The sequence below is a fragment of the Hemiscyllium ocellatum genome, chromosome 9, assembly GCF_020745735.1.
Source record: "Hemiscyllium ocellatum isolate sHemOce1 chromosome 9, sHemOce1.pat.X.cur, whole genome shotgun sequence".
Taxonomy (NCBI): Eukaryota; Metazoa; Chordata; class Chondrichthyes; order Orectolobiformes; family Hemiscylliidae; genus Hemiscyllium; species Hemiscyllium ocellatum.
This window is the reverse complement of record NC_083409.1, coordinates 110599885-110626821: the sequence shown is the minus strand read 5'-3', so window position 1 is coordinate 110626821 and position 26937 is coordinate 110599885. Positions and strand designations below refer to the sequence as shown.

At 45.5% G+C, this 26937-nt stretch overlaps 1 protein-coding gene across 1 annotated transcript in view; it reads right to left on the bottom strand.

The window, feature by feature from the left end:
• Nucleotides 1-25931, bottom strand: part of dnase2b (deoxyribonuclease II beta) — a 41381-nt gene extending 15450 nt beyond the window's left edge. The window contains exons 1-3 of the mRNA XM_060830005.1: nt 25802-25931; nt 10514-10691; nt 6981-7059 (exon numbers count right to left, since the gene is read on the bottom strand). Coding sequence (XP_060685988.1) covers nt 6981-7059; nt 10514-10691; nt 25802-25908 — 364 coding nt within the window. The 5' untranslated portion in view covers nt 25909-25931. The remainder of the gene's footprint in view (nt 1-6980; nt 7060-10513; nt 10692-25801) is intronic.
• Between the last annotated feature and the right edge of the window lie 1006 nt (nt 25932-26937).

Below are 26937 nucleotides of genomic sequence, written 5' to 3'. Positions count from 1 at the left end.
CCACAGGTGGTTCTGATATAATGTGATATCCGTACTGTTACAAGAAAATCGCACAATAGTTGCACCATTTAAACTAATGGGGCCGGAATCACATTACAGCCAATACTGGTTAGGAAAGTTCGCGTTCTACAAATAATGGTCTAAACTCTTCAATGGTGTTGAAGAAACAGCATTACAGCAGAAACGACTCTATATTGTTCTGACAAGGAATCTCCGGACTCAAAACTTTCTCTCCACAGGTGCTGCCAGACCTGCTGAGTTTCTCCAGCAATTTCTTTACTTGTTTCAGATCTCCAGCACCTGCAGTTCTTTGTTTTCTTCGTGTGAGATATCTTTCATTATTTGTGTGACCCGGGATGATATTAATCAGCAATGTTAAGTACTGGGGATTCAGAGACGGAGGTTAGTGCGACCACAAGGAGGCAGGAACTTTGGCAAGTCCTGCTATATTCCGATCAGGAATATCGCTGGTTTGAGCTGCAAGCAGGTGATACCAGCATCCTGGACTGCGGTTAAAGACATCAACCAGCAATGATGTTTCCTCCTGGTGCACTGCCTTCCCAAGCCATTGGGGTAGTAGAGGAAATCCCGGTTCCATACTGGACAATGTGTAACAATCAAACTTTCCTCCATTTCAAACCTTCTTATCAGCAATAAACTGATGAGCCAGGAAATCGAATCAAGACACGCCTCACCTGCTTTCTGTGGCAGAGAATTCCACGGCTCACTATTCCCTGGGTGAAGACATTTCTCCTCATCTCAGTCTGAAAGGGCTGACCCCGTATCCTTAGCCTGTGACCCCCTGGTTGTGAACTCCTTTGACATTGGGAACATCCTTGCTGTGTTTACCTTGTTGTAGTGATTCTGTTCGCCGAGCTGGAAGTTTTTGTTGCAAACGTTTCGTCCCCTGGCTAGGAGACATCATCAGTGCTCTGGAGCCTCCTGCGAAGCGCTTCTTTGATGTTTCTTCCGGTATTTATAGTGGTCTGTCCTTGCCGCTTCCGGGTGTCAGTTTCAGCTGTCCGCTGTAGTGGTTGGTATATTGGGTCCAGGTCGATGTGTTTGTTAATGGAGTTTGTGGATGAATGCCATGCCTCTAGGAATTCCCTGGCTGTTCTCTGTCTGGCTTGCCCTATGATGGTAATGTTTTCCCAGTCGAATTCATGTTGCTTGTTGTCTGGGTGTGTGGCTACTAGGGATAGCTGGTCGTGTCGCTTCGTGGCTAGTTGATGTTCATGTATGTTCCAGGAAGACAGCTAACAATCCGCATACATGAACATCAACTAGCCACGAAGCGACACGACCTCCTTTGACATTGGGAACATCCTTGCTGTGTTTACCCTGTCTAGCCCCGTTAGAATTTTATAAGTTTCCATGAGATCCTTCCCCATCCGCCCGCCCCCCAACCCCCACCCACCCCCCCTCACCCCCGCTTTCTTCTAAACTCCAGTGAATGTAGACCTAACCAAAAACAAGATATGCTGGAGATCACAGCGGGTCAGGCAGCATCCATGGAGAGAGAACGATCTACTGTTTCGAGTCTAGATGACTCTTCATCTCTGATCTCGACTCGAAACGTTAGCTTGCTCTCTCTGCATGGATGCTGCCTGACCCGCTGTGATCTCCAGCATTCGGTATTTTCAGTACAGATTCCAGCATCTGCAGTGATTTGGTCCTGTGTAGTCCTAGCTGATCTGGTCTCTCTTCATACATCAGTCCTGCATCCCAGCAAACCAAGGGTTAAGGGCCGGTGGTCCCAAGCCAGAGTTAAATATAGGTCCTCATTCTAGCACAGGAGGAATGCAGCACTACCAGAGGTGCTGCCATTTCAGAGATGCATTAACCTGATCCCCTGCCTTTTCTCTCAGGGGAACATAGGAACATTGGAGGAGCAGGAGGAGGCCATTCAGCCCCTCGAGCCTGCTCCACCATTCAATACGATCACAGCTGATCTCATCTCGGCATCAACTCCACTTTCCTGTCCGCTCTCCATAACCCTCAACCCACTACGAATTAAAAATCTGTCTATCTCCTCCTTCATTAACTCAATGTCCCAGCACCTACCACATTCTGGTCAAGTGAATTCCACAGATTCATGAATCTTGGAGAGCAGTGATTTCTCCTCAACTCTGTTTAAATCTGCCATTCCTGATTCTACTGACCTCTCATTCTAGATTGTGCCACATGAGGAAACATCCTCTCTATGTCTGCTTTGTCAATCCCCTTTTGCATCGTCTACACCTCAAATAGATGTTCTCTCATTCTTCTAAACTCCACCGCAAGCTTTGGCCTAATCTGCTCAATGTCTCTCCATGAGACAGACTCCTCATCCTTGGAATTAACCGAGCGAACCTCCCCTGGACTGCCTCCAAAACAACTCCAGCTCTCCTGAGGAACATTAAATGTTCATCAGCATTACTTTGAAGAGGAGTTACCCTTATAATCCTGGCCCTTCTGTGAATAAATGCTTAACTTGGATCATCTGCTCCCGGTCAGTTTACTGCGCACAAATTAGCTCTCACATTATCACATTGACTAAGGTTCAAAATGCACCATTGATTGTAAATGGCATCAAACATCCTGTGAAAGGCACTATATAAATGAAACCCTTTCTTTTTCTCTTTCCCTATCGACTGGGTAATGGGGATAGCAGGAAGGCTGAGTCGCAGGTAGACAGGGTGGTTAAGACGGCATTTGGCATGCTTTCCTTCATTGCTCAGACCTCAGTATAGGAATTGGGACATCATGTTAAGGCTGTACAGGAAGTTGGTGAGACCTCTTCTGGAATTCTGTCTCCAGTTCTTGTTGCTTTGTTAGATTAGGCTAGATTCCCTACAGTGTAGGGACAGGCCCTTCAGCCCAACAAGTCCACACCGACCCTCCGAAGAGTAACCCACCCGGACCCATTTCCCTCTGACTAATGTACCTAACACTATGGGCAATTTAGTATGGCAGTTCACCTGACCTGCACATCTTTGGACTGTGGGAGGAAACCGGAGCACCCAGAGGAAGCCCACGCAGACACAGGGACCATTCCACCCTGATATAGAAAGGGAATTATTAAGCTGGAGAGGGTCTAGAGAGATTTACCAGGATGTTGCCAGGTATGGAAGGTTTGAGTTATAAAGAAAGGCTGGGTCTTCTTTCACTGAAGCATAGGAGGTTGAGAGGTGATCTAATAAAGAGGTATAGAAAGGGTTAATGGTTGTTGTCTTTTCCCTAGGATGGGGAATTTCTGGACGAGGGAGCACGTTTTTAAGGTGAGAAGAGAGAGATTTAAAAAAGACAGGTGGGACACTGGCAGCACAGTGGCTTAGTGACTAGCACCACTGCCTCACAACACCAGGGACCTGGGTTTGATTCCCACCTTGAGGTACTATCTGTGTGGAGTTTGCACGTTCTCCCCGTGTCTATGTGGGTTTCCTCCGGGTGCTCCAGTTTCCTCCCACAGTCCAAAGATGTGCAGGTCAGGTAAAGTGGCCATGCTAAATTGCCCGTAGTGTTTCGTGTATTAGTCAGGGGTAAATATAGAGAATGGGTCTGGATGAGTTACTCTTCGGAGGGTCGGTGTGGACTTGTTGGGCCGAAGGGCCTGCTTCCATACTGTAGGGAATCTAATCTGGCAACTTTTTTACACAGACGATGGTTCGCATGTGGAATCAACTCCCTGAGGAAGGGATCGATGCAGGTTCAGTTACAACATTTAAAAGACATCTGGATGGTTATGCAAATAGGAAAGGTTTGAAGGGCTATAGCCCAGGGGCAGGCAGGTGGGACCAGTTCAGTTTGGGATTATGGTCGCCATGAAAGGGTTAGATTGAAGGGGTGTTTCTGTGCTGTATGACCAAGCCTCTATGGGACAGTTCTGCCCAATTGGAAAAGTTGATGTTGGGGAAAGGGGCAATCAAATTTGGTACACTGTCCATCTGGTAGAAAATCTCACCAACGCTTACAGAGTGAGTTCACACAAGTGACAATGACCATGAACATAGAGCTTGTGAAGACTCGAAAGTGAAGACCTTCAGGAAAGGAGGCAAAAAAAATTAGGCAAAAATTGGCCTGAAAGAATCTACCTCCCATTACTGAAGGGAAATAAATAATATTGGGTTAGTAACCCGATCTGAGATGTAAGCTCATAGTTAGCCTACACCAAGGTCATTATCCATCACCTCCCAAAAGACTCCACCAATGTTGAAGCCCTTTTGTAAGTCGGTTATTATATTAACCAGTGGTAAACCACAATCAACTCTCAGTGTTTATGTGATGCCTTTTCAATATTGATAAGACCCTGAGGTTATTTAATCATTTACTGAAAATTGATAACCCTTTCGCTTTTCCCTGGAATCAGTTACATTGTCAGTGGGGTAGAGAGACTGGAAACATCCCACAATGGTCGGGGGTGGGGGCAGGTGGAGTTTAAAAGTACAGTGCAGCAGACATTATGAAAGATCTTGCTCTCCTGATTAGATCAGATAGTTCTCAGTTCACAGGTGACAAATATAAATGGACCAAATACATTGGGATGGATACACTTTCATTCAAATTTAATCTGGAAAGTTTGCAGAAAACACTAAACTTAGAAGAATTATAAATAGTGAAGAGAACAATGAGGAAAAGATTTAAAATGATGTTGCCAGGATCAAAGGGTTTAAGTTACAGGGAGAGGCTGAATAAACTGGATCTAATTTTCATGGAGTATCGGAAGCTGAGGGGAGACCTAATAGAAGTTTATAAAATCATGAGGGGCATGGAAAGGGTGAATAGTCAAGGTCTTTTCCCCAGGGTAAAGGAGTCCAGAATTAGAGGGCATAGGTTTAGGGTGAGAGGGAAAAGATTTAAAAGGGACCTGAGGGGCAACTTTTTCATGCAGAGGATGGTGCGTGTATGGAATGAGCTGCTAGAGGAAGTGGTGGAGGCTGGTACAATTACAGCATTTAAGAGGCATTTGGATGGGTATATGAATAGGAAGGGTTTGGAGAGAGTCGAGAGTGTGGTGCTGGAAAAGCACAACAGCTCAGGCACTATGTGAGCAGCAGGAAAATCAACATTTCGGACAAAAGCCCTTCATCAGGAATGGACTTTTGCCCGAAATGTCAACCCTCCTGCTCCTCAGTGCTGCCTGACCTGTTGTGCTTTTCCAGCACCACACTCTCCAGCATCTGCAGTCCTCACTTTCACCAGTGTTTAGAGGGATATCGGCCAAATGCTGGCAAATGGGATTAGATTAGGTTAGAATATCTGGTTGGCATGGACGAGTTGGACTAAAGGGCTGGTTTCTGTGCTGTACATCTCTATGTCTCTATGTTAGTGTGGAACTCCAAAAGGACATTGATATGTTGGTGGAGTGGGTGGGTAGATGGCAGACAAGACTCAATGCAGAGTGTGAGGTGATGCACTTTGCTCAGGAGAATATTGAGAGACAATATAAAATAGGGGGTACAATTCAAAAGGGGTGCAGGAACAGAGGCAGCCAAAGGTGTATATGCACAGATTACTGAAGGTGGCTGGACAGCTGGAGAGAACAGTTAATAAAGCACACAGTGTCTTTGGCTTTATCAATGGGGGGCAGAGAGTACAAAGGCAAGGAGGTGATATTGGAATGAAATGAAGAACTGTGGATTCTGGAGATCTGAAACAAAACCAGAAATTGCTGGAGGAACATGGCAGATCTTGCACGATCTGTGGAGAGAAAGCAGAATTAACATTAAGAGTTAGTATTGAGCCTTCTTCAGGTATTGAACACGTACAGACACAGATTCGGCCTCAGCTACAGGTACTGTGCCACATCATAGGGAGCATGTGAATGTATTGGAGAGAGAACAGGGGCTTTATACAAGAAAGGGAACTGGAATTTGATATTTCAGCTTTGATTGAAGAAGCTGGGACTGTTCTCCTTGGAGAGAGGGGGAGGAGATCTTCTGGAGCTTTTTAAAATCCTGAGGGGGCTGGATAGAATAGACAGAGAGAAGGTGATCCCACTCTAAATGATAAAAGAATGAGAGTGTATACATTTAAAGTGGTGTGTAAACAAAGCAAGGGTGAGATGAGAAATAAACTTTTTCACCAAGTGAATGCACTGCCTGTAAATATGGTGGAGGTAGGTTCACTTGTGGCAGTTAAGAGGGGAATTGGACGATTATTTGGATAGAGGTATACAGGGATATAGAGTAAAGGCAGGGGATTGGAACATAGGAACACGGGTAGACCATTCAGCCCCTTGAGCCTGTTCCAGCATTCAATGAGGTCATGGTTTGATCTGTGCTCTAATTCTATTTATCTGCCTTTGGCCCAGACCCCTTAATACCTTTGCTTGACAAATGTTTATTTATCTCAGATTTAAAATTAACAACAGATTCAGCATCTGCTGCCATTTGTGGAAGAGAGTTCCAAACCTTTCCCACCCTTTGTTATGTCAAAGAATCTGTAGAATCCATCTACCAGGCCCACTGTCAAGGAAAGGCATTCTCAAAGATCCATCCCACCCTGGCAATGTCTTTCTACAACCTCTACCATCGGGGAGAAGGTACAGACGCCTGAACACACGCACCAGCCGGTTTCATAACAGTTTCCACCCTACAGTTGTTAGAATACTGAATGGACTCACAAACTCTTAACATTCACCTGTACCTGTGTTTTTACTTTTGCTGCTGTTTACCTATTATTTACTTATCTATGCTACTTAACTCTGTGACCTGCCCGTATTGCTCGCAAGACAAAGCTTCTCACTGTGCCTCAGTACATGTGACAATAAATTCAATTCAATTCAATTCATGAGCTTCCTAACATCTCTCCCAAAATGGCTGGCCCTCATTCTTAGGCAATCCCCTAGTTCTAGAATCCCCAGCAGTGGATTGGCGTAAGGAACAGAACCATGATAAGGGCTGAATAGTTCCCTTCTGTGCCAGAACAAATCTGTGATTCTCGATCTGACACCGAATGTGAACAAGATTCTGTGCCAGGACTGTATGAGATTCGCTCACCTTTTGTGTGTCCGTGCTGCATGTCATAGGGCATGAATGGCGCGGCATCATTGTAGATAAAATATGCTCTGTCATTGACCTGTTGGCAAAGGGAAAATAACAAACAAACCCGTGCAGAACATAACCTCAGGCATGGTAAACAAACATAAAGAGAATAGGTGAGAAAGTGACAAGTGAATCTGAATAAAGCTGTGAGAGGTGGTATGTTCTTGTTGGTTGTATAACGTGATAGAATAAGGGGATTCCTATTTAAGACTGAAGTGAAGACGAATTTTTGGAATTTCCTCTTAATCTTTGGAATTAGCCACCCCAGGAGAAACTGGAGACTGATTCACTCATTATGCTGAAGGCTGAGTTAAACAGAGCTTTGATCTACAAGTGAATCATGGAGTGTGAAGTGGGGGTGGGATGTGGGGTGAGGGGTGTCTGAGTACATAACATCGAAGAGCAGGAGTAGGCTATTCCGCCCCTCAAACCTACCCCACTACTTGATATAATCAAGGCTCATCTCATCTCGGCTTCAACTCCACTTTCCTGCTCATTTTCCATTACACTTTAACCCTTTACTAAGTAAATGTGACAATCTCCTCCTTAAATGTACTCAATGTCCTAACATCCACCGCACTCTGGGGTGGTGAATTCTATGGCTTCATGACCCTTTGCGAGAAATAATTTCTCTCTATCTCCCTTTTAAATCTGCCATGCCTTGTCTCAAAACTGACCTCTCAGTAAAGTGAAGTGAAGGCCAAAACCAAAGCAGCCATGGGTTTTAAATCCATTTACAGGCCATGGATGTCATTGGCTAGGCCAACATTCATTGCCCATTCCTCTTTGCCTGGGAGGGGTGGTGATGTTGGTCATATTGGGGAGGAGTGCCAGGATTTTGACATTGAGGGAACAGTGATACAAGTGGAATGAAGGTACAATACTATGTTAGGATTGGATTTGTCTTGCAGGGGCAATGATAGTGTTGTCATGTATTTCCTACCGTTGTTCTTCCAGATGGTAAAGATTGTGGGTTTGCAAAGTGCTGTCCAAGAAACCTTGGTGAGTTGTTGAGCAAGTCACTCAGTTGTATCTGACCATGAAAAGGTCTGATCTTATTGATTGGCAGAGCCAGCTTGATGGGCTGAATGGTCTTCTGCTCTTATTTCTTCTTATGCCTCACTAGCCTTGAGAAGTGAGTATCTGGAGTCATAGAATTATGGAGATACACAGCACGGAAACAGACCCATCAGTCCAACTTGTCCATGACGACCAGATATCCTAAATTAATCTAGTCCTATCTGCTAGCATTTGGTCCATATCCCTTGAAACCCTTCCTGTTCATGTACCATCCAGATACCTTTTAATTGTTATAATTGTACCAGCCTCCACCACTTCCTCTGGCAGCTCATTCTATACACACACTACCCTCTGTGTGAAAAAGTTGCCCCTTAGGTCCCTTTTAAATCTTTCCACTCTCACCTTAAATGTATGGTCTCTCATTTTGGATTCCCCCAATCTGACCTTGACTATTTATCCTATCCAGTAAAAAATGAGGTCTGCAGATGCTGGAGATCACAGCTGCAAATGTGTTGCTGGTCAAAGCACAGCAGGCCAGGCAGCATCTCAGGAATAGAGAATTCGACGTTTCGAGCATAAGCCCTATCCATGCCCCTCTGATTTTGTAAACCTCTATAACATCACCCCTCAGCCTCCGATGCTCCAGGTAAAACAGCCCCATTCTATTCAGCGTCTCCCTGTAGCTTAAACCCTCCAACCCTGGCAACATTTTTGTAAATTTTTCCTGAACCCTTTCAAGTTTCACAACATCTTTCCTACGGCAGAGAGATTAGAATTACACACAATATTCAAAAAGTGGCCTAACCAATGTCCTATACAGCCACAATATGACCTCCTAACTTCTGTACTCAATGCACTGACCAATAAAGGCATGCATAACAAACATCTAAATGAAGAAAAGGTACCAAGTTATCTTGGGATAAATTATTAAAAGACTGAATTGGCTTATTTTGTTCATTTAGATGTTTGTTATGCATGCCTTTATTGGTCAGTGCATTGAGTACAGAAGTTAGGAGGTCATATTGTGGCTGTATAGGACATTGGTTAGGCCACTTTTTGAATATTGTGTGTAATTCTAATCTCTCTGCCGTCAATTTGTAAGAAATATTGGTTCAATGAGAAAGCTAACATTTATATTGCCTGGGAAGAGCGAGTGGATTGTTTTGGCGAGTGGATTTTGATTGGTGGAGGCACTGATGTGGAGAATGCATAGCTACAGTTAACTATCAATCATCATTAACTGGTGCATTCTCTATGACAATACGTCTACCAATGAGAGTTCACCTGCCAACAAAGTAGCTTTCCTTTACTGTGTAATTGTGGTTTCCTCTTGAATTGGTATTCTTGCGAATTGTCCTGATGCTTGCAAGATGGAAAGCCTCTATAAAACATATCTCTTTTCAGAAATACGCAAGTTCTCTCCCATTCAGTGGCTATTTATTGAAAGTAGCAACATCACTTTACAAAGACATAAGACAGATAGCAATCATTTCTAGGGTAGGATTGAAAACAGATGCGCTATGTTAAACACAAAAGTACTTTGGTCAGACCATTTTTAAAATCTTTCTTAGCTTTAGGCCTCCACGTTACAAAAAATACTTTTCAAATCACCAGAGATTAACAAGGAAGTTCCCAGAACTATGAGGTTACGAGGAAAGATTGAATATGCCAAGGCTCCTTTTCCCATAAAAGAGAAGACTGAGGTACAAAGAAGCCGGATAAGCTGGGCATCAAAAAGATATTCCCACCTGCTGCAGAGTCCACAATGGAAGGTTTAAGATAGATCCAATCAGGAATTCAAGAGAATCTTTCTTACCCAGAGAGGGGTCTTACAATGACAGAGAATGGTTGAGGTGAACAGAGATATATTGATGAAGAAGATAGATGCTGCATTACGGTGAGCACAGACATGGGGGGCTGAAGAGCCTGTTCTTGTACTACACTGTTCTACATTCGATAGTTCGAAGGAATAGGAGGGCCACTGACAGGATGAGATGAAGTGAATGAGACAGGGATGTGAGGAACCTAGACATCCAGTGAAGACCATTTACTTCAAAGAACTGACTGATGTGCTTTGGTTTTGATGGAATTCAGTCAGAGGTGACATAAACTCAATGAGATAGGACTCCCTTGGTCACTGACTCCCTAGCGCTCTCATCCTGAATTCCTACTTTGGCATTCTGCCATTAGAAAGAGCATCTGGGTGTCTTTGGGTTAGCATGGATAAGATGGGCTGAATGGCCCCCCTCTGTGTTGTATCATTTCTGTGGTTCCGTGTGTGTATATGTGTGTCCATCTGTGTTTGCGTGTGTGCGTGTGTGTGTGTGTGAATGTGCTGTGTGTGTGTATATGTGTTGTGTATATATGTGTGTGTGTATATGTGTGTGTGTGTGTGTGTATGTGTGTGTGTCTGTGTGTGTGTGTGTGTGTGTGTGTGTGTGTTGTGCACATCAAATATTAACACTTGCCTTTGAATGATAGGTGGAATAAAGTTGCTGCAAGGTCCTCCCAGTCGCACTCTCAGTCATATTGATGAGGTATTGGCTGCGTTGCCAGTCTGTTGTTGAAGGATCGAGGTACATGTAGTTCAATCCCAGCCCAACAGACTGATGGACTATATACTTGGGCAACTTATAGATGAGAAACCTGGGAGGTACGGTATTGGAGTAATAATGAAAGAATAGTTAGATAATAAAAGGGAAAACCAAAACATTCAATCACAAACATTTTAAATCATTATTCTGTTTAAAAGTGTAAAGGGTTAACACTGCATCTCCAAGAATGTACTCGTCCCTGCTAGCTGCCTTAGAGTTCATACTTAGATTCCAGCTTTTCCATTTTTATTTTACAAAGTTCCATCTCAGGAAATCTGGTGTGGAAATACTCATTTATTCCTTTGTTGTCTCTATACTTCACTATTCCTCCATGCAGCAAATGTGAGGATTGCAGATGCTGGAAAGCAGAGTCTAAATTAGACTGGTGCTGGAAAAGCACAGCAGGTCAGGCAGTATCCGAGGAGCAGGAAAAATCGATGTTTCGGGCAAAAGCCTTTCATCAGGAATAGAGGCAGGGGGCCTCCAGGGTGGAGAGAGAAATGGGGGGGGGCTGGGGAGAAGGTAGCAAAGAGTACAATAGATGGATGGGGGTGGGGATGGAGGTGATAGGTCAGAGGGGAGGGTAGAGTGGATAGGTGGGAAGGGAGATTGGCAGATAGGACAGGTCATGAGGACGGTGCTGAGCTAGAAGTTTGAAAATGGGGTAAGGTGGGGGGAGGGGAAATGAGGAAACTGGTGAAGTCCACATTGATGCCCTGGGGTTGAAGTGTTCCGAGGTGGAAAATGTGGCGTTCTTCCTCCAGGCGTCGGGTGGTGAGGGAGCGGCAGTGGAGGAGGCTGAGGACCTGCATGTCCTCAGCAGAGTGGGAGGGGGAGTTGAAATGTTGGGCCATAGGGTGGTGGGGTTGATTGAAGCGGGTGTCCCAGAGATGTTCCCTAAAGTGCTCTGCTAGGAGGCGTTCAGTCTCCCCAATGTAGAGGAGACCACATCGGGAGCAACGGATACAATAAATGATATTGGTGGATGTGCAGGGAAAATTTTGATGGATGTGGAAGGCTCCTTTAGGGCCTTGGATAGAGGTGAGGGAGGAGGTGTGGATGCAGGTTTTACAGTTCCTGCGATGGCAGGGGAAGTTGCCAGGAGGGGAGGGTGAGTTGTTGTTGGTTGTGGACCTGACCAGGTAATCATGGAGGGAACAGTCTTCGCGGAAAGCAGAAAGGGGTGAGGAGGGAAATATATCTCTGATGGTGGGGTCCGTTAGGAGGTGGGGGAAATGTCGACGGATGATGCAGTTTATGTGAAGGTTGGTAGGGTGGAAGGTGAGGACCGGGGGTTTCTCTCCTTGTTACGGTTGGGGGGGGTGGGGTTTGAGGGCAGAGGTGCAGGATGTGGATGAGATGCATTGGAGGGCATATCTTCAACCACATGGGAAGGGAAATTGCGGTCTTTAAAGAAGGAGGCCATCTGGTGTGCTCTGTGGTGGAACTGGTCCTCCTGGGAGCAGATACGGCGTTAACCTCCTACTCTCTTGTCAATGATCATCCAACACTCTGCTGTCATTTTCCTTACTCATGCCTAGCCCATTCACTCAGTGCCCCACAGAAAAGCTCCCGGATTTTAGACTTTCCAGTGTTGTTTCTAAGGCCCTCCAAGGCTTCACCTCTCCCTATCTCTATGATCATTTCCAGCTCTACAATTCAATGTGGCATCTAACCTCCTTCATTCAGGCCTCTTGCACACTCTACTATCAATGGCCATTTTGGTAAAACCCTAAGCATGGTCAGAACTCGTACACTTCATGGTCGGGCCCTGGGTAGTGTTGTCAAACAGAAAGACCTAGGGGTTCAGGTACATAGTTCTTTGAAAGTTGTGTCACAGGGAGATAAGGAGTTTACAAAGGGTTTAGCTTGTCTTCGTTGCTCAGCCCCATTGAGTATAGGAGTTGGGACATCACGTTCAGGTTGTACAGGACATTGGTGAGACCTCTTCTGGAATACTGTGTACAGTTCTGGTCACCCTGTTATAGGAAGGATATTATTAAGTTGGAGAGTGTTCAGGAAAGATTTACGAGGATGTTGCCAGGACTGAAGGGTTTTAGTTATAAAGAGAGACTGGTTAGGCTCGGACGTTTTCTCACTGGAGTATTGGAGATTGAGGGGTGACTTTATAGAGGTTTATAAAATCATGAGGGGTAAAGACAAGGTGATTAGCAAAGGTCTTTTTCATAACCTGATGGAGATGAAAGATAGGGGCCAGCATTCAAGGTGAGAGGAGAAAGATTTAACTGGGATTTGAGGGGCAACTTTTTCACACAGAAGGTGGTTTATGTGTGGAATGAATTGCCAGAGGAAGGGGTAGATGCAGGTACCTCCCTCCTCAGCGGCGTCCAAGGCCCCAAAGGAGCCTTCCACATCCATCAAAGTTTCACCTGCACTTCCATACATGTATTGTATCCGTTGCTCGCAATGTGGTTTCCTCTGCTCTGGGGAGACAGGATGCCTACTCGCACAGCACTTCAGAAAACATCTCTGGGATACCTGCACCAACCAACTCCACCACCCTGTGGCTGAACATTTCAGCTCCCTCTCCTACTCCACCGACAACATGCAGGTCCTGGGCCTCCTCCATCGCCACTCCCTAACCACCCAACATCTGAAGGAAGAACGCCTCATCTTCTGCCTCGGGAGCCACCAATCTCATGGCATCAATGTGGACTTCACCAATTTCCTCATTTTCCCTTACCCCACCTTATCTCAGATCCAACCTTCCAACCCGCCCCATGACCTGTCGCATCTGTCCATCTTCCTTCCCACCTATCTGCTCCACCCCCCCCTCTGATATATCACCATTACCCCCCACCATCATCCACCTATTGCACTCTCAGCTACCTTCCCCCCAACTCCACCCACTTCCCATTTCAACTCACCACCCCCTTGGCTCACAACCCCATTCTTGATGAATTGGAGATGCCGGTGTTAGACTAATGGGCTTTTGCCAAGAACGTTGACTCTCCTGCACCTTGGATGTTGCCTGACCTGCTGTGCTTTTCCAGCACCTCAATCTGGACTCTAACCTCACTTTCGCCTCGATGCAGGTACAGTTACAATGATTAAAAGACGTTAGATAGGTTCATGAATAGGAAAGGTATAGATGAATATAGGACAAATGCAGGCAAGGTTAATTTAGGATATCTGGTCGGCATGGACAAGTTGGACTGAGGGCTAGGTTTCTATGCTGTATGACTCTATATTTTCAGATTCCTGGGGTGAAGGCTGAAGGACTCTGCCCCGAAATCTTTTCATTTCTTTATCTCACTTTCCTCCTTTCAGGTATTTCTTAAAATCTACTTCATTTATTTTAGCGCTTGGATATTTGACTTAACATGTGGCTTAGATTCAAATGATGGTTTTATACCTGTCCCTTGATGCATCTCAGGGTTTGTCCTACATTACAGACTTGAAATCTAAACTGTGTATATGGAAAATAATGATAGATTTGCAGAAATACAAACCACTTTATTGTACCTGTACTTCTTTAAATGCTGGATAGTTATTCTTTCATCCAAACCTTTATAAGAATTAAACTGTTTCAATGGGAAGAAAGCTACATAAAATTGTCAATATGTAAAAACTGACTTAGGTCTATAAGAACAAATTTTGACAAGGTTTTGTCTGGCTTCATGACTTAGAGTCATCGAGATATACAACACAGAAACAGACCCCTCAGTCCAAATCATCTATGCTGATCAGATATCCTAAATTAATCTAGTCCCATTGGCCCATCGCCCCTCCCCCAAGTCCCTCCTCCCTACCTTTTATCTTAGCCTGCTGGACACACTTTCCTCATTCCTGATGAAGGGCTTGTGCCCGAAACGTCAAATTTCCTGTTCCTTGGATGCTGCCTGACCTGCTGTGCTTTAACCAGCAACACATTTTCAGCCCGTATCCCTCTAAACCCTTCCTATTCATGTACACATCCATATGCCTTTTAACTATTGTACATTTACCATTCCCACAATGGCAGATGGTGGAATTTGAATTCAATTAAAAACATCTGGAATTAAGACTCTACTGGTGACCATGACTCTATTGCTGATTGTTACAAAAATCCATCTGCTCCACTAATGTCCTTTAGGGAAGGACACTGCCATCCTTACCTGGTCTAGCCTTCATGTGACTCCAGACCCACAGCACTGGGATTGACTCTTCACTGCCCTCTGGGCAATAAGTACTGGCCTAGTCACAGATGCCCTCATCCCATGAATGAATTAAAAAATATTGTCAAGAAATTTAGCTGTGCTGTGTTTTAAGATTAAAAATAAATGGTGTTATGTGCAACAAACAATGTGTGCCTTTCCCCTTTATTGAGATAATCCCAAATGACTCGATTCCTCCTTCACCTATGATTTCATGGTCATCCAATGTCATTTGAAAGGGAGCACCCATTTCCTAGTTCCATTAACACTCACAAATCATTTTACTATCCTTGATGTGGGACTATCAATTCCAACACAGTCACGGGTAATTTAAATGCTTCTTCTTACAAGGCTTCATCTTGTTGACAGAATGTAACGGTATTAACCTTTTGGAATGCTGTGAAGACATTATGAGCACGGTGGACAACGGGGACCCAGTGGATAAGGTGTACCTAGATTTCCAAAAGACCTTTGACAAGGTGCCGCACATGAGGCTGCTGCATAAAACAAGGATGCATAGTGTTAGGGGTAGAGTATTAACATGGATAGACGATTGGTTGACCAACAGGAAGTAAACAGTGGGGATAAATGAGTGCTATTCTGGTTGGCAATCAGTAACTAGTGGTGTGCCTCAGGGATCGGTGTTGGGACTGCAATTATTCACAATTTACATCGATAATTTGGAGTTGCGGAACATGTATAGTGTGTCAAAGTTTGCAGATGATACTAAGATGAGTGATAGAGCAAAGTGTGTGAAACTTTGCAAAGTGACATAGATACTTTGAGTGAATGGGCAAGGTCTGACTTGTGAGTAAATGTGAAGTCATCCATTTTGATAGGAGTTACAGTAAAAAGGATTATTACTTGAATGGTAAAAAGTTGCAGCATGCTGTTCTGCAGAGGGACCCAGGTGTCATTTATCTCAAGAGGGGTGGAATATAAAAGCACCATTGTGCTACTGAGACTTTATAAAGCTCTGGTTAGGCCCCATTTGGAATACCGTGTCCAGTTTTGGTCCCCACACCTCAGGAAGGACATACTGGCACTGGAACGTGTCCAGCAGAGATTCACACAGATGATCCCTGGAATGGTAGGTCTAACATACGAGGAACGGCTGAGGATCCTGGCTTTGTATTCATTGGAGTTTAGAAGATTAAGGGAAGATTTAATAGAAACTTACAAGATAATACATGGCTTGGAAAGGGTGAATGCTAGGAAATTGTTTCCGTTAGGCGAGGAGACTAGGACCCGTGGACACAGCCTTAGAATTAGAGGGGGTCAATGCAGAACAGAAATGTGGAGACATTTCTTCAGCCAGAGAGTGGTGGGCCTGTGGAATTCATTGCCGCAGAGTGCAGTGGAGGCCGGGACGCTAAATGTCTTCAAGGCAGAGATTGATAGATTCTTGATGTCATGAGGAATTAAGGGCTATGGGGAGAATGCGGGTAAGTGGAGTTGAAATGCCCATCAGCCATGATTGAATGGCGGAGTGGACTCGATGGGCCGAATGGCCTTACTTCCACTCCTATGTCTTATGGTCTTATGGTCCTTGTGCATGAATCACAGAGGGTTGGTCTGCAGCTACAACTGGTAATCAGGAAGGCCAATGGAATTTTGTCCTTCATTGCTAAAGGGATTGAGTTTCAAAGCAGAGAGGTTATGTTGCAGCTGTCCAAGGTGCTGGGTAAACTGCCAGCGAAGCATACCTCCATGTCTGTGTCCAGTTCTAGAGTACTGTGGGCAATTTTGGTCTCCTTACTTGAGAAAGGATGGATTGGCACTGGAGGGGGAGCAGAGGAGGGTCACTGGGTTGATTCTGGAGTTGCGGGGGTTGGTTTATGAGGAGGGACTGAATGGACTGGGATTATATTCACTGGAATTTAGAAGAACGAAGAGGGATCTAATAAGAACATATAAAATGATGGAGGGAATAGATAAAATAGATGTAGAGAGGATGTTTCCACTGGTGGGTGAAACTAGGACAAGAGGGCACAGCCTCAAAGGTAGGTTAGATTAGATTAGATTACTTACAGTGTGAAAACAGGCCCTTCGGCCCAACAAGTCCACACTCTCCCGCCGAAGCACAACCCACCCATACCCCTACATTTACCCCTTACCTAACACTACGGACAATTTAGCATGGCCAATTCACCTGACCCACACATCTTTGGACTGTGGGAGGAAACCGGAGCACCCAGAGGAAACCCACGCAGACACGGGGAGAACGTGCAAACTCCACACAGTCAGTCGCCTGAGTCAGGAATTGAACCCGGGTCTCAGGCGCTGTGAGGCAGCAGTGCTAACCACTGAGCCACCATGCCGCCCACAAGGTGGAGCAGATTTAGGACTGAATTGAAAAGGAACATCTTCACCCAGAGGGTTGTGAATCTGTGGAATTCTCTGCCTAGTGAAGTAGTTGATGCTACTTCAGTGAATGTTTTTAAAGCTAAGAGAGTTATTACTTGAACAATGAAAGAATTAAGGGTTACGGTGAGAGGGTGCGTAAGTGGAGTTGAGGCCATGAAAAGATCAGCCATAAATGGTGGAGCAGGCTCGAGGGGCCAGATGGCCTACTCCTGCTCCTAGTTCTTATGCTCTTATAAATGTTAGCGGTTTACTCAATGTATTGAAGTTAACCATGGGCACTGACACTTTGGGTAAAATTATCCCCTCCCTGAAAGGAGTGAGGAAGGTAACAATAAGGGCAAATAATTGTGTGGGTTGAACCTGGAGCGACATTCATCCTCCTCTTGCTGCTGTGGGTGTTAAGTGCTGTGTAAGAATGTACATGACTGACTGTCTCTACTCACAGTTACTGAGATTAAATGTTTAATTAATAGCCACTTAAAGGGCTCAACCTCCCATTCCTCGATTACCTCTGTCCTGGTGAGCCATCTGATAGGGACATTTGGGTAAACTGCCTGCGAAGCAGCCCTCCATGTCTAACTGTGTCCAGTTCTGGTCACCCTGTTATAAGAAGGACATTGTTAAACTGGAGAGGGTTCAGCAGAGACTTCCCAGGATTCAACTGGGAATGAAGGGTTTGAGTTATAAGGAGAGGCTGGGACATTTTTCACTAGAGCGTAGGAAGTTGAGGGGTGACTTTATAGAGGCTTATCAACTCATGGGGGGTATAGATAGGGTGAATGGCAGGTGTCTTTTCCCTAGGGTTGGGGTTTTCAAGGCATGGGGGATAAAATTTTAAGGTGAAAGGAGAAAGATTTAATAATAACACGAAAGGCAGTTTTTTTACACAGAGAGGGATTTGTGTACGGAATGAACTTTGACAGGAACTGGTGGATTCAGGTACAATTACAATGCTTAAAAAACATTTGGGTAAGTACATGAGTAAGCAATGTTGGAAGGATATGGGCCAAATGCAGGTAGGGGTGGGACTAGTTTAGTTAGGAACGTGGTCGGTGTGGACTAGTTGGACCAACGGGCTGTTTGTATACTGTGTGACTCTACGGCTTCACTTTATCTCATCTGTTCATGAGGGATAATAAAAGGCAAGTTGACACAATGTGAGTAAGATGACACTAAGCTGGTGTGGGGGTCACAAGTAGTCATTGGGTGGTGATTAAAGGAGAGTAATGTGACATGAGGGCAAAGGGAGAGTTGTTTACCAGGCATGAGGTGGCGTTGGTTGGCATCGATGAAGCATAGAGTGTAGCCTGAAAGGATGCTTCACTCTTTATTTGTAAAGATCAGGCATGGGGCCATCTCCCCAAGCTTTTCCAAACCACACAGCTGCACATCTAACAGCCTCCACTGTCCCTCTCTGGCCAGTCATAAAGGTTAGGTTCACAGCATCAGGAATTCTCTTGACTACGTGCTCTATCACGGGAGCAAATTTTTTAAAATATTTATTCATGTGACATGAGCATCACTGGCTAGGCCAGAGACTATGTAAGAGTTGACCACTTTGCTGTGGGTCTGGAGTCACATGTAGGCCAGATCAGGTAAGGATGGCAGTTTCCTTCCCTGAAGGACATTAGTGAAGCAGATGGGTTTTGCAACAATTGATAGATGGTCACCATTAGGCTAGAATTTTAGGAAATTCAAATTTCACCATTTACCACAGAGACATCGTTAACTCACATCCCAGGGAATGGAGTTCTGGATTTCTAATCCAGTGACATTACCATTACTCATCTCTTTTACAATCATAGAATCCCTACAGTGTGGAAACAGGTCATTTGGCCCAACAAGTCCACACCAACCCTCCAAAGAGGAACCCACTCAGACCCACTCCCCTATCCTAGGACTCTATATTTACCCCTGACGAATGTACCTAACCTACACATGCCTGAACACTATGGGGCAATTTAGCATGGCTATTCCATGCCTAACCTGCACATCTTTGGATCATGGGAGGAAACCAGAGCACCCTGAGGAAACCCACGCAGACACAGGGAGAATGTGCAAACTCCACACAGGCAGTCACCTGAGGCTGGGATTGAACCCAGGCCTCTGGCGCTGAGAGGCTGCAGTGCTAACCACTGAGCCACCGTGCCACTTCAGGTTTATTAAAATCTGTCTTTATTATTGATGAAAACGGCTTCCTACACACAAATCTTATTTTGTGAACCTTGATTATGATTCAAGTCTTGTTCCAACACTATAGCTGCTCTAGGCAGTGCAGAAACTCTGTAGGGTAGAGATTGTCTTCAGAATCAACACTGATGTATTTGTTCAACTCTCCTGATGGCTCTTCCAAATAATTTCATTCAAATGAATCTTGACCTTTAGAACAAGAGAATGCCCTCTGTTGCTGGGGTAACAGAGTTGCTGGGCTTGTCTTACCATCCGCAGTGTGGGTTCTCTCATTCAGCCACGCTCATCGCCACCAGAGGTATATACTTCAGGCTCTCCAGCTGTCTGCGTGCCCTGGGTTCTGCCCACCCATGAACCCACAAGAACATGCCCCACTACCCCAACTGACCAAATAAAACAGTCTGAACAGAGAAAGCTAACCATTATCATTGACAGCTACATATGCATCTTGTGACAAATCATACATCTGCTTGCTCCAGTCTTGTATGGTTCCTATCTTCCCCTTTGGGAACGAATGGGGCAGGCTCAGAAAGGTTTTGCAGGTGATTATGAACCTTTTGAAACACATCAGAAACACTCTTTGTCACAGGCTGGAATAATCACAGAGAGAGGCCGCTCTTCCTGCTGTGTCCGTGCTAACTCTGCAGGGGTCATTGAGCAAGTTCCACTCTGATGTCCGCCCCCCTAGCCTTGTCCATTTTCAGTAATGCCTACATCCCATGAGCAAACCTTTTCAAAAAAATCTGATGTGGGATTTGAACTACCAGTGTCAGACTCAGAGGTGGGTCTTGTGTATAAAATAAAAACAGAAAGTGCTGTCGAAAGTCAGCAAGTCTGTGAAGAGAAAAATAGCATTAACATTGTGAGTGTTTGGAGTCATATTGAACTCAAAACATTAACTTAAATTCTCCCTCCACAGAGCTGCGGAGCTTTTCCAACACTTTCTGCTTTCAGCAGCATCTCTGTCCTGGAGGAACACTGTGTCAGTTGTAAATAGTGGAAATGACAAATAAAAGCAACTCTACTCTATTTCAGATTTGTGGCATCCAGAGTATTTTGTTTAAATTTTAGGTTTTGTAGATGTTGCTTTCTGCTGAAAACATCAGGACTAACCTGGGTAGATTGACCACCACCAGGCTTTATTGTTGGTATTAATCTAGGTTACAGATTCCATGTGGAGATTGATGCCCACATGATATTTTAGGCATAAGGCAGACTTAGTCTTGATGTTCCACCAATGGGTTTAGCATATATTATTTAATAGCTACTTACTAGAGAGACATGATGTGAAATATCAGATACATTTTAAAAGCATGGTCACATTGCAATTACGAAAGCAATCTGACACAACATTGATAACAAGCACAGAGCTCTAACAACACCTCTTGGAGAACTGGTCTGGTATTGTTGGCATGGTAGTTCAGCAGTTAGCATTGCTACCTCACAGCACCAGGGACCTGGGTTCGATTCAACCCTCAAGTGACTGTCTGTGTGGTGTTTGTGTGGATTTCCTCTGGAATTGCTCTGGTTTCCTCCCACAGTCCAAAGATTTGCAGGGTTTTTGAGATGGTGGGAGGTGGGGGAGGGGGGGAATGGATTGGGATGCTCTTCAGAGGATTAATATGGATTTAATGAGCTGAATGGCCTGCTTCTGCACTGCACGGATTGTATGATTCTAACTCTATTTAGCTCCTTTCACAAACTGTCCATTATATCCGGATGACAAGAACTTATTGTGTGATATCTGTTAATATTTTCAGGTATTAACTACTTCATACATCAACAAGGGCACTGCTGACTCATCCAAAGGACCTCTTCTGATCATTAATATTTAACACTGCTTTACATGAGTGTAGGACATTATCTAAAGTAAAAGACATCACAGAGAAGCTGTAAGGATCAGAACCCCAAAATACCATGGTCATTGTTAACGTCTAATTCCAAAATGTGTTTTTTTAAAAGACAAATCTGCTGCAGCTAAAAAGAAATGACTGCAGATGTAAATTCAGTTAGTGTCAGGCAAAGTCCCGTGTGGGACCATGGAATGTTGTACTCATAGAGTGCCAAGAGAAATTTCAAACAGACAGCAGGATGTAACTGTCAGAGACAATGAGGAGGCTGACCCCCAGCTCAGCAGAAAGCTTGTAGTATTTGTATGTTTTAACCTTCCAGGAAAACACAAGAAAATGGTTGAAAACGAACTGCAACACAAGTCAATGTGCGTTCATGGACTGATGTTCTAATGTATGATTGGTGTGCTGTGAGGATCACAGCTCTGAGATCAATTCTGTAAATAACCGTACATTGCAAGTAAAAGAAAAGGGAAAAGATAGTCTCTCACTCTGGGTACTAGCCAGGAAGCTAGCTAAAAGGGAATAGTACAGAAGAGGAATTCCCTCACTGTGAATGCTGCCAATTAGTCACTGTCTAAAGGAATCACAACTAAAGAGCTTTGATTAACCTACAGAGCTGAGAATCACTAAATAATATGTTTAACTAACACTATGACTGTTGCAACAGATACAACATTCAACTCTTTATCCCTGTGTCCCCACTTTAATGAATTTCAAGCACCACATGATGGTGAACTCTCCTTCCACCTTCTTTTCCTCCATGCCTATTTCTTTGGATAAGAGTCCTCTCTCCCTCCCACCGACCCCTTTGCTCGGCTCTAACACAATCCCCTCCACCTGGACCCCTCCCTCTGGCTTTTTACCTGCACTCGAACTGTTCATTGAGAATTGTCGATGTGACATTGGTCATCTCAATTTCTCTGTCACACCCCCCCCCAGCTCCACTCACCCAATCCAACCTGTCTCCCTCCGAATTGACTGCACTCCATGTGCTCAGATCCAACCCTGACTTTGTTATGAAGCCTGCCGATAAGGGTGGTGCTGTTGTAGTCTGGAGTACTGACCTCTACATAGCAGTGGCTGAGCGCTTGCTTTCAGATACCTCCTCCTAACTCCCTGTGGACCATCAAGCCATTGTGCCAACCACAGTCGCTAACCTCATTTCATCTGGTGATCTCCACCATCCCTCACCCCAAGTCCCCCAGCCCCACACAGCTTGTCTCTACTTCCTTTCGAAAATCCACAACCAGGACTACCCGGGCAGTCCCATTGTCTCAGCTTGCTCCTTCCCCATAGAACTCATCTCTTCCCACCTTCACTTAATCTTTTCTCCCCAGTCCAGCCCCTGCCCGCGTTTATCTGTGATTCCTTTGACGCTTTACCCCATTTTCAGAATTTCCAGTTTGCGGGCTCCAGCTGCCTCTGCGTTACCATGGAGGGGCAATCCCTTTCCACGTCCATCCCCCATCAGGATGGTCTCAGGGCTCTCTGCATCTTCCTGGAACAAAGGCCTGAACTGTCCTCACCCAGCACCACCCTCCTCTCCCTGGCGAGTCCGTCCTCATCCTCAACAATTTCTCCTATAACTCCTCCCATTTTCTTCAGCTCAGAGGGGTGGCCATGGGTACACGCATGGGCCCCAGTTACACCTGTCTCTTCATGGAGCGTGTGGGACTGTCCTACTCCAGCCCCCACCTACAACTCTTTCTCCACTGTATCAATGATATCACTGTGGCAGCTCCTCTCTCATGTTTGGAATTGGAAACATCCATCAATTTTACTTCCAATTTCTACCCTGCCCTCACTTTCACCTGGTCCACCTTTGACTTCTCCCCTCAACATCTGTGTTTATATTTCTGGGAATAGACTGGCCACCAATATACACTATAAACCACCAACTCTGACAGCTACCTGGACTATACATCCTCACACCCTTCTTTCTGTAAAGACTCATTTCCAATACTCCAGTTCCTCCATCTCTATCTCCATCGCATATGTTCTGATGATGTCAACTTCGACAAGGGAGCTTCCAAAATGTCCACCATCTTCCTCAACCGAGGATTCCCCAGCAGTGTTGTCAAGAAGGCCCTCAACTGGGTCTGACCCATCTCCTGCACTCCCATCCTGACCCCCTCTCTCTGCTCCCACAACAACAATAGGGTTCCCCTTGTCCTTATTGACCATCCCACCAGCATCCACATCCAGAAAATCATCAGCCGTCATTTCTGCCACCTCCAGCTAGATTCCACCACCATATTCCCCTACCCTTCCTTGTCTACCTTCCACAGGAACTGTTCCCTCCGGAATGCCCTGGCCCACACTTCCCTCAATCCCAAAACCACCCTCCCACAGCCCCACAGCACCTTCCCCCTGCAACCGCCGAAGGTGTAACAGCTGTCCACATACATCCTCCCTCCTCAGTCTTCAAGGGCCCAGACACACCTTCCAGGTGAAGCAGCACTTTACCTGCACTTCCCACAATCTAGTCTCCTGCATTCACTGCTCACAATGTGGTCTCCTCTAAACTGGGGAAACGACATGTACACTGGGTGACGGCTTCACAGAACACCTTCGTTCTGCTGGCAGAAAGACCCTGAGCTTCCAGCTACCTGCCACCTTAACACCCCACCCTGTTCCCTGGGCAACATCTCTGTCTCCGGTTTGCTGCAGTGCTCTAGTGAAGCTCAGCGTAAGCTGGAAAAACAGCACCTCATTTTCCACCTGGGGACCCTGCAGCTTTCAGGACTCAATATCGGGTTCAATAATTTTAGGACCTGAACTCTCCCATGTCTCAGCCCCCTACCCCACACACCAATCCTTGTTGTCACATAGTCTACCACTAACAGGCCACATTAACAGCTATTCACCCTCCCAGCCAAATCAACTCCTTTGTCTGTCCTACAGTTCTTCTCTCTCTTTAGGTTCTATCTCTAACTATCGCTCAGCCACAGATCAGCAATGATCTCATTGAATGGCAGAACTGGCTTGAGGGGCTGAATGGCCTCTTCCTGTTCCTATGTCCTTCTAAGTCAGGAGTGTGGTGGAATACTCCTCCCTCGCCTGGCAGCTCCAATAACACTCAAGAAACTCAAAACCATCCAAGAGAAAGCAGCCCACTTTGTTGGAATCCCACTCACACCTTCAAAATCTACTCCCTCTTCCACCGATGCTCAGCGGCAGCAGTGAGCACCATCCACAAGATGCATTGTAGTAATCGAACAAAGATCCTCAGACAGCACCTTCCAAGCCCATGACCATTACCATCTAGAAGGACAAGGGGATCAGATACGTGGGAACACCATTACCTGCAAGTTCCCCATACCATCCTGATATGGAAATATATCACTGTTACTTCCCTGTCGCTGGGTTAGAATCCTGGCATTCCCTCTCTAAGGGCATTTAGGGTCAACCCACAGCAAGTGGACTGCAGCGGTTCAAGAAGGCAGCTCACCCCCACCTCCTCAAGGGGCAACTAGGGACTGGCAATAAACACTGGTCCAGCTAGCAATGCCCACACCTTGTGAATGAATTTGAAATAAAGCAGAAAAGAATTCCTGCCGGTTTGCATAAGTTCAGCCTATGAATTAGGGTGACATTTATTTTAATCCCCAGATCACTATACCCACATCCTCTTTAAATGATGCCATGATGAGTGGTTCAGTTTGCAGACTCCCTTTGCCTGTGTGTGAATGTTTGAGTGAGGTTTGACTGCCCGGGTTGTGTCGAGTCTCCAATGTCGCACTGACAGAGATGATGTCATTCACATGAGGTGTTAACTGGAGGCGCAATCTGCCTTTGGGTTGATATAAAAGAACCTGTGTCACCATTTGGAAGAAGAGGAGGGAAGTTGTAACTGGTGACCAAGTCAATATTAATCCTTCAACGAACATTGACCCTCTAAGACAATACTGAGAGAGTGCTGTGCTGTAGGAAATGCTGTCTATCAGATAGATGCTGAACCATAAATGGTGGGGGTGGTTAAAGGTTCGTCAGCATTCTGATGAAGTTCTCTCCAGAATTTGTTCCTCAATTAATATTGCTACCTGGTCAACTACCCTCTGCTACCAGTGAGATTGTTCTTCTTCAGGACTGGACTGAGAAGGTCACAGCATTGTGACAATGAGCAAGAGACTCGCTGAGTGAACGCCTGAGGGAGGCAGAGAACTTCTTCAAAGTGAGCATCCTTTGAAGAGACTTCACAGTGGAACAAACTTGGTTAGAGACAAAAAAAACCTGCAGATGCTGGAATCCAAAGTCTCGAGTCCTGAAGAAGGGTTACACCTGAAATTTGATTTCTCCACCTCCTGATGCTGCCTGGCTTGCTGTGTTCTTCCAGCCTCCTGCCTGTCTATTTGGATTCCAGCATCTGCAGGGTTTTTTGTCTGTAAGTGAGATTGTGCATGGCTCTCGGCTTTCTTACATGATGAGATTTCACTGGTCAAAAAGCACTCCTGAGTTTGCAAAGAGCACTCTTTACCTGAACGCCCATTCTCACCCAACATGGAACAAGGTGCTGTCTGAGGATCATTGGTTCCCCCACCAATTGGACTCCATCTCCATCCAGCAACTGGGTAGCTCAGGGTGTTGGTACTCACCAGTCCACAGGCTGGCCAGCCTCGTTCATGCAGGAGATTTCAGCCACGCTGGGGCTGAGGTGGATGACTGACAGGAAGAGAGGGACAAGGATCAACGTGGCTTCCATATTGGGAGCAGCAACCTGACAGCCCAACCGCCAAAGAGTGATCTCGCCAACTGCTGATGAGGAAGTCGCCTCTCTGAGTCTCGACTTGCTGTTCTGCTACTGTGAAAGCAGAAGTGGCCCTTTGATGAAATTAGTCATCACGATTCAGAGGACATTGTTTACATTCTTGCCCCTCCCTGTGCCTTTTGAGATTTGTGTTGCTTGTCATGTGATTCTGTACAATAAGACTCAACAGCAAAATGCCAATCCGCTGCAAAATGGCAATCGCATCTCAACCTGTTCCAGGGCAGAGGGATAAAAAGGAAAGTGAAAACCTGGAACCACTCAGGGAAAAAGCCTGCTTTGGGTAAATTACAACGCTGATTCAGCAGATTCAGGCTGAGCAACTGTGTCCCACACAGCTGCCCGATTGTTTCGTGAGGTGCTTTATGTTCTGAAGGTGGTGCCTCAAGACGTTCCGACAGAGGATTGAAAAAGAAGCAGATCAATGTCAAAATGTTTCTGCTCGCCGTCTGCACGTGCTGTTTGCTTCAACGCCTCAGAATAGTTTTGTGATGAAAGCTGTAGGTCGTTGTATGAAAGGGACAGTGGAACCGTGGACACAAAATGTGGCTAGAAACAGACAGCAGCAGAGTAGGGCACTCCAACCAGAGCACCTCTGCTCCACTGATTCCTTTTCTTCTTTTGTTCCCTCTCTCGTTCCTTCTCTCAGCCTCGGACACCTTGCCGCAGCCTCTAAAGTGTGGTGGGCAGAGAGTGGGGACATCAGCGACTGGAGTGAGGGCTCCAGTGGCCGGAGGAGGGACACCAGCAGGCAGTGACCCTGGTGCAGAGTGTGGGGTCAGCCAGTGGTCAGACCACATGGAGTTACATCGATTTATCATTTCATAAAAATAGAAGCAGGGGTAGGCCATTTGGCCCATCGAGCCTGTTCCACCATTCTTTAAGATCATGGCTGATCTATCCATCGTCTCAGCTCCTCCTGCCTGCATTATCCCCATAACCCTTCATTCCCTTACCATGCAAAAA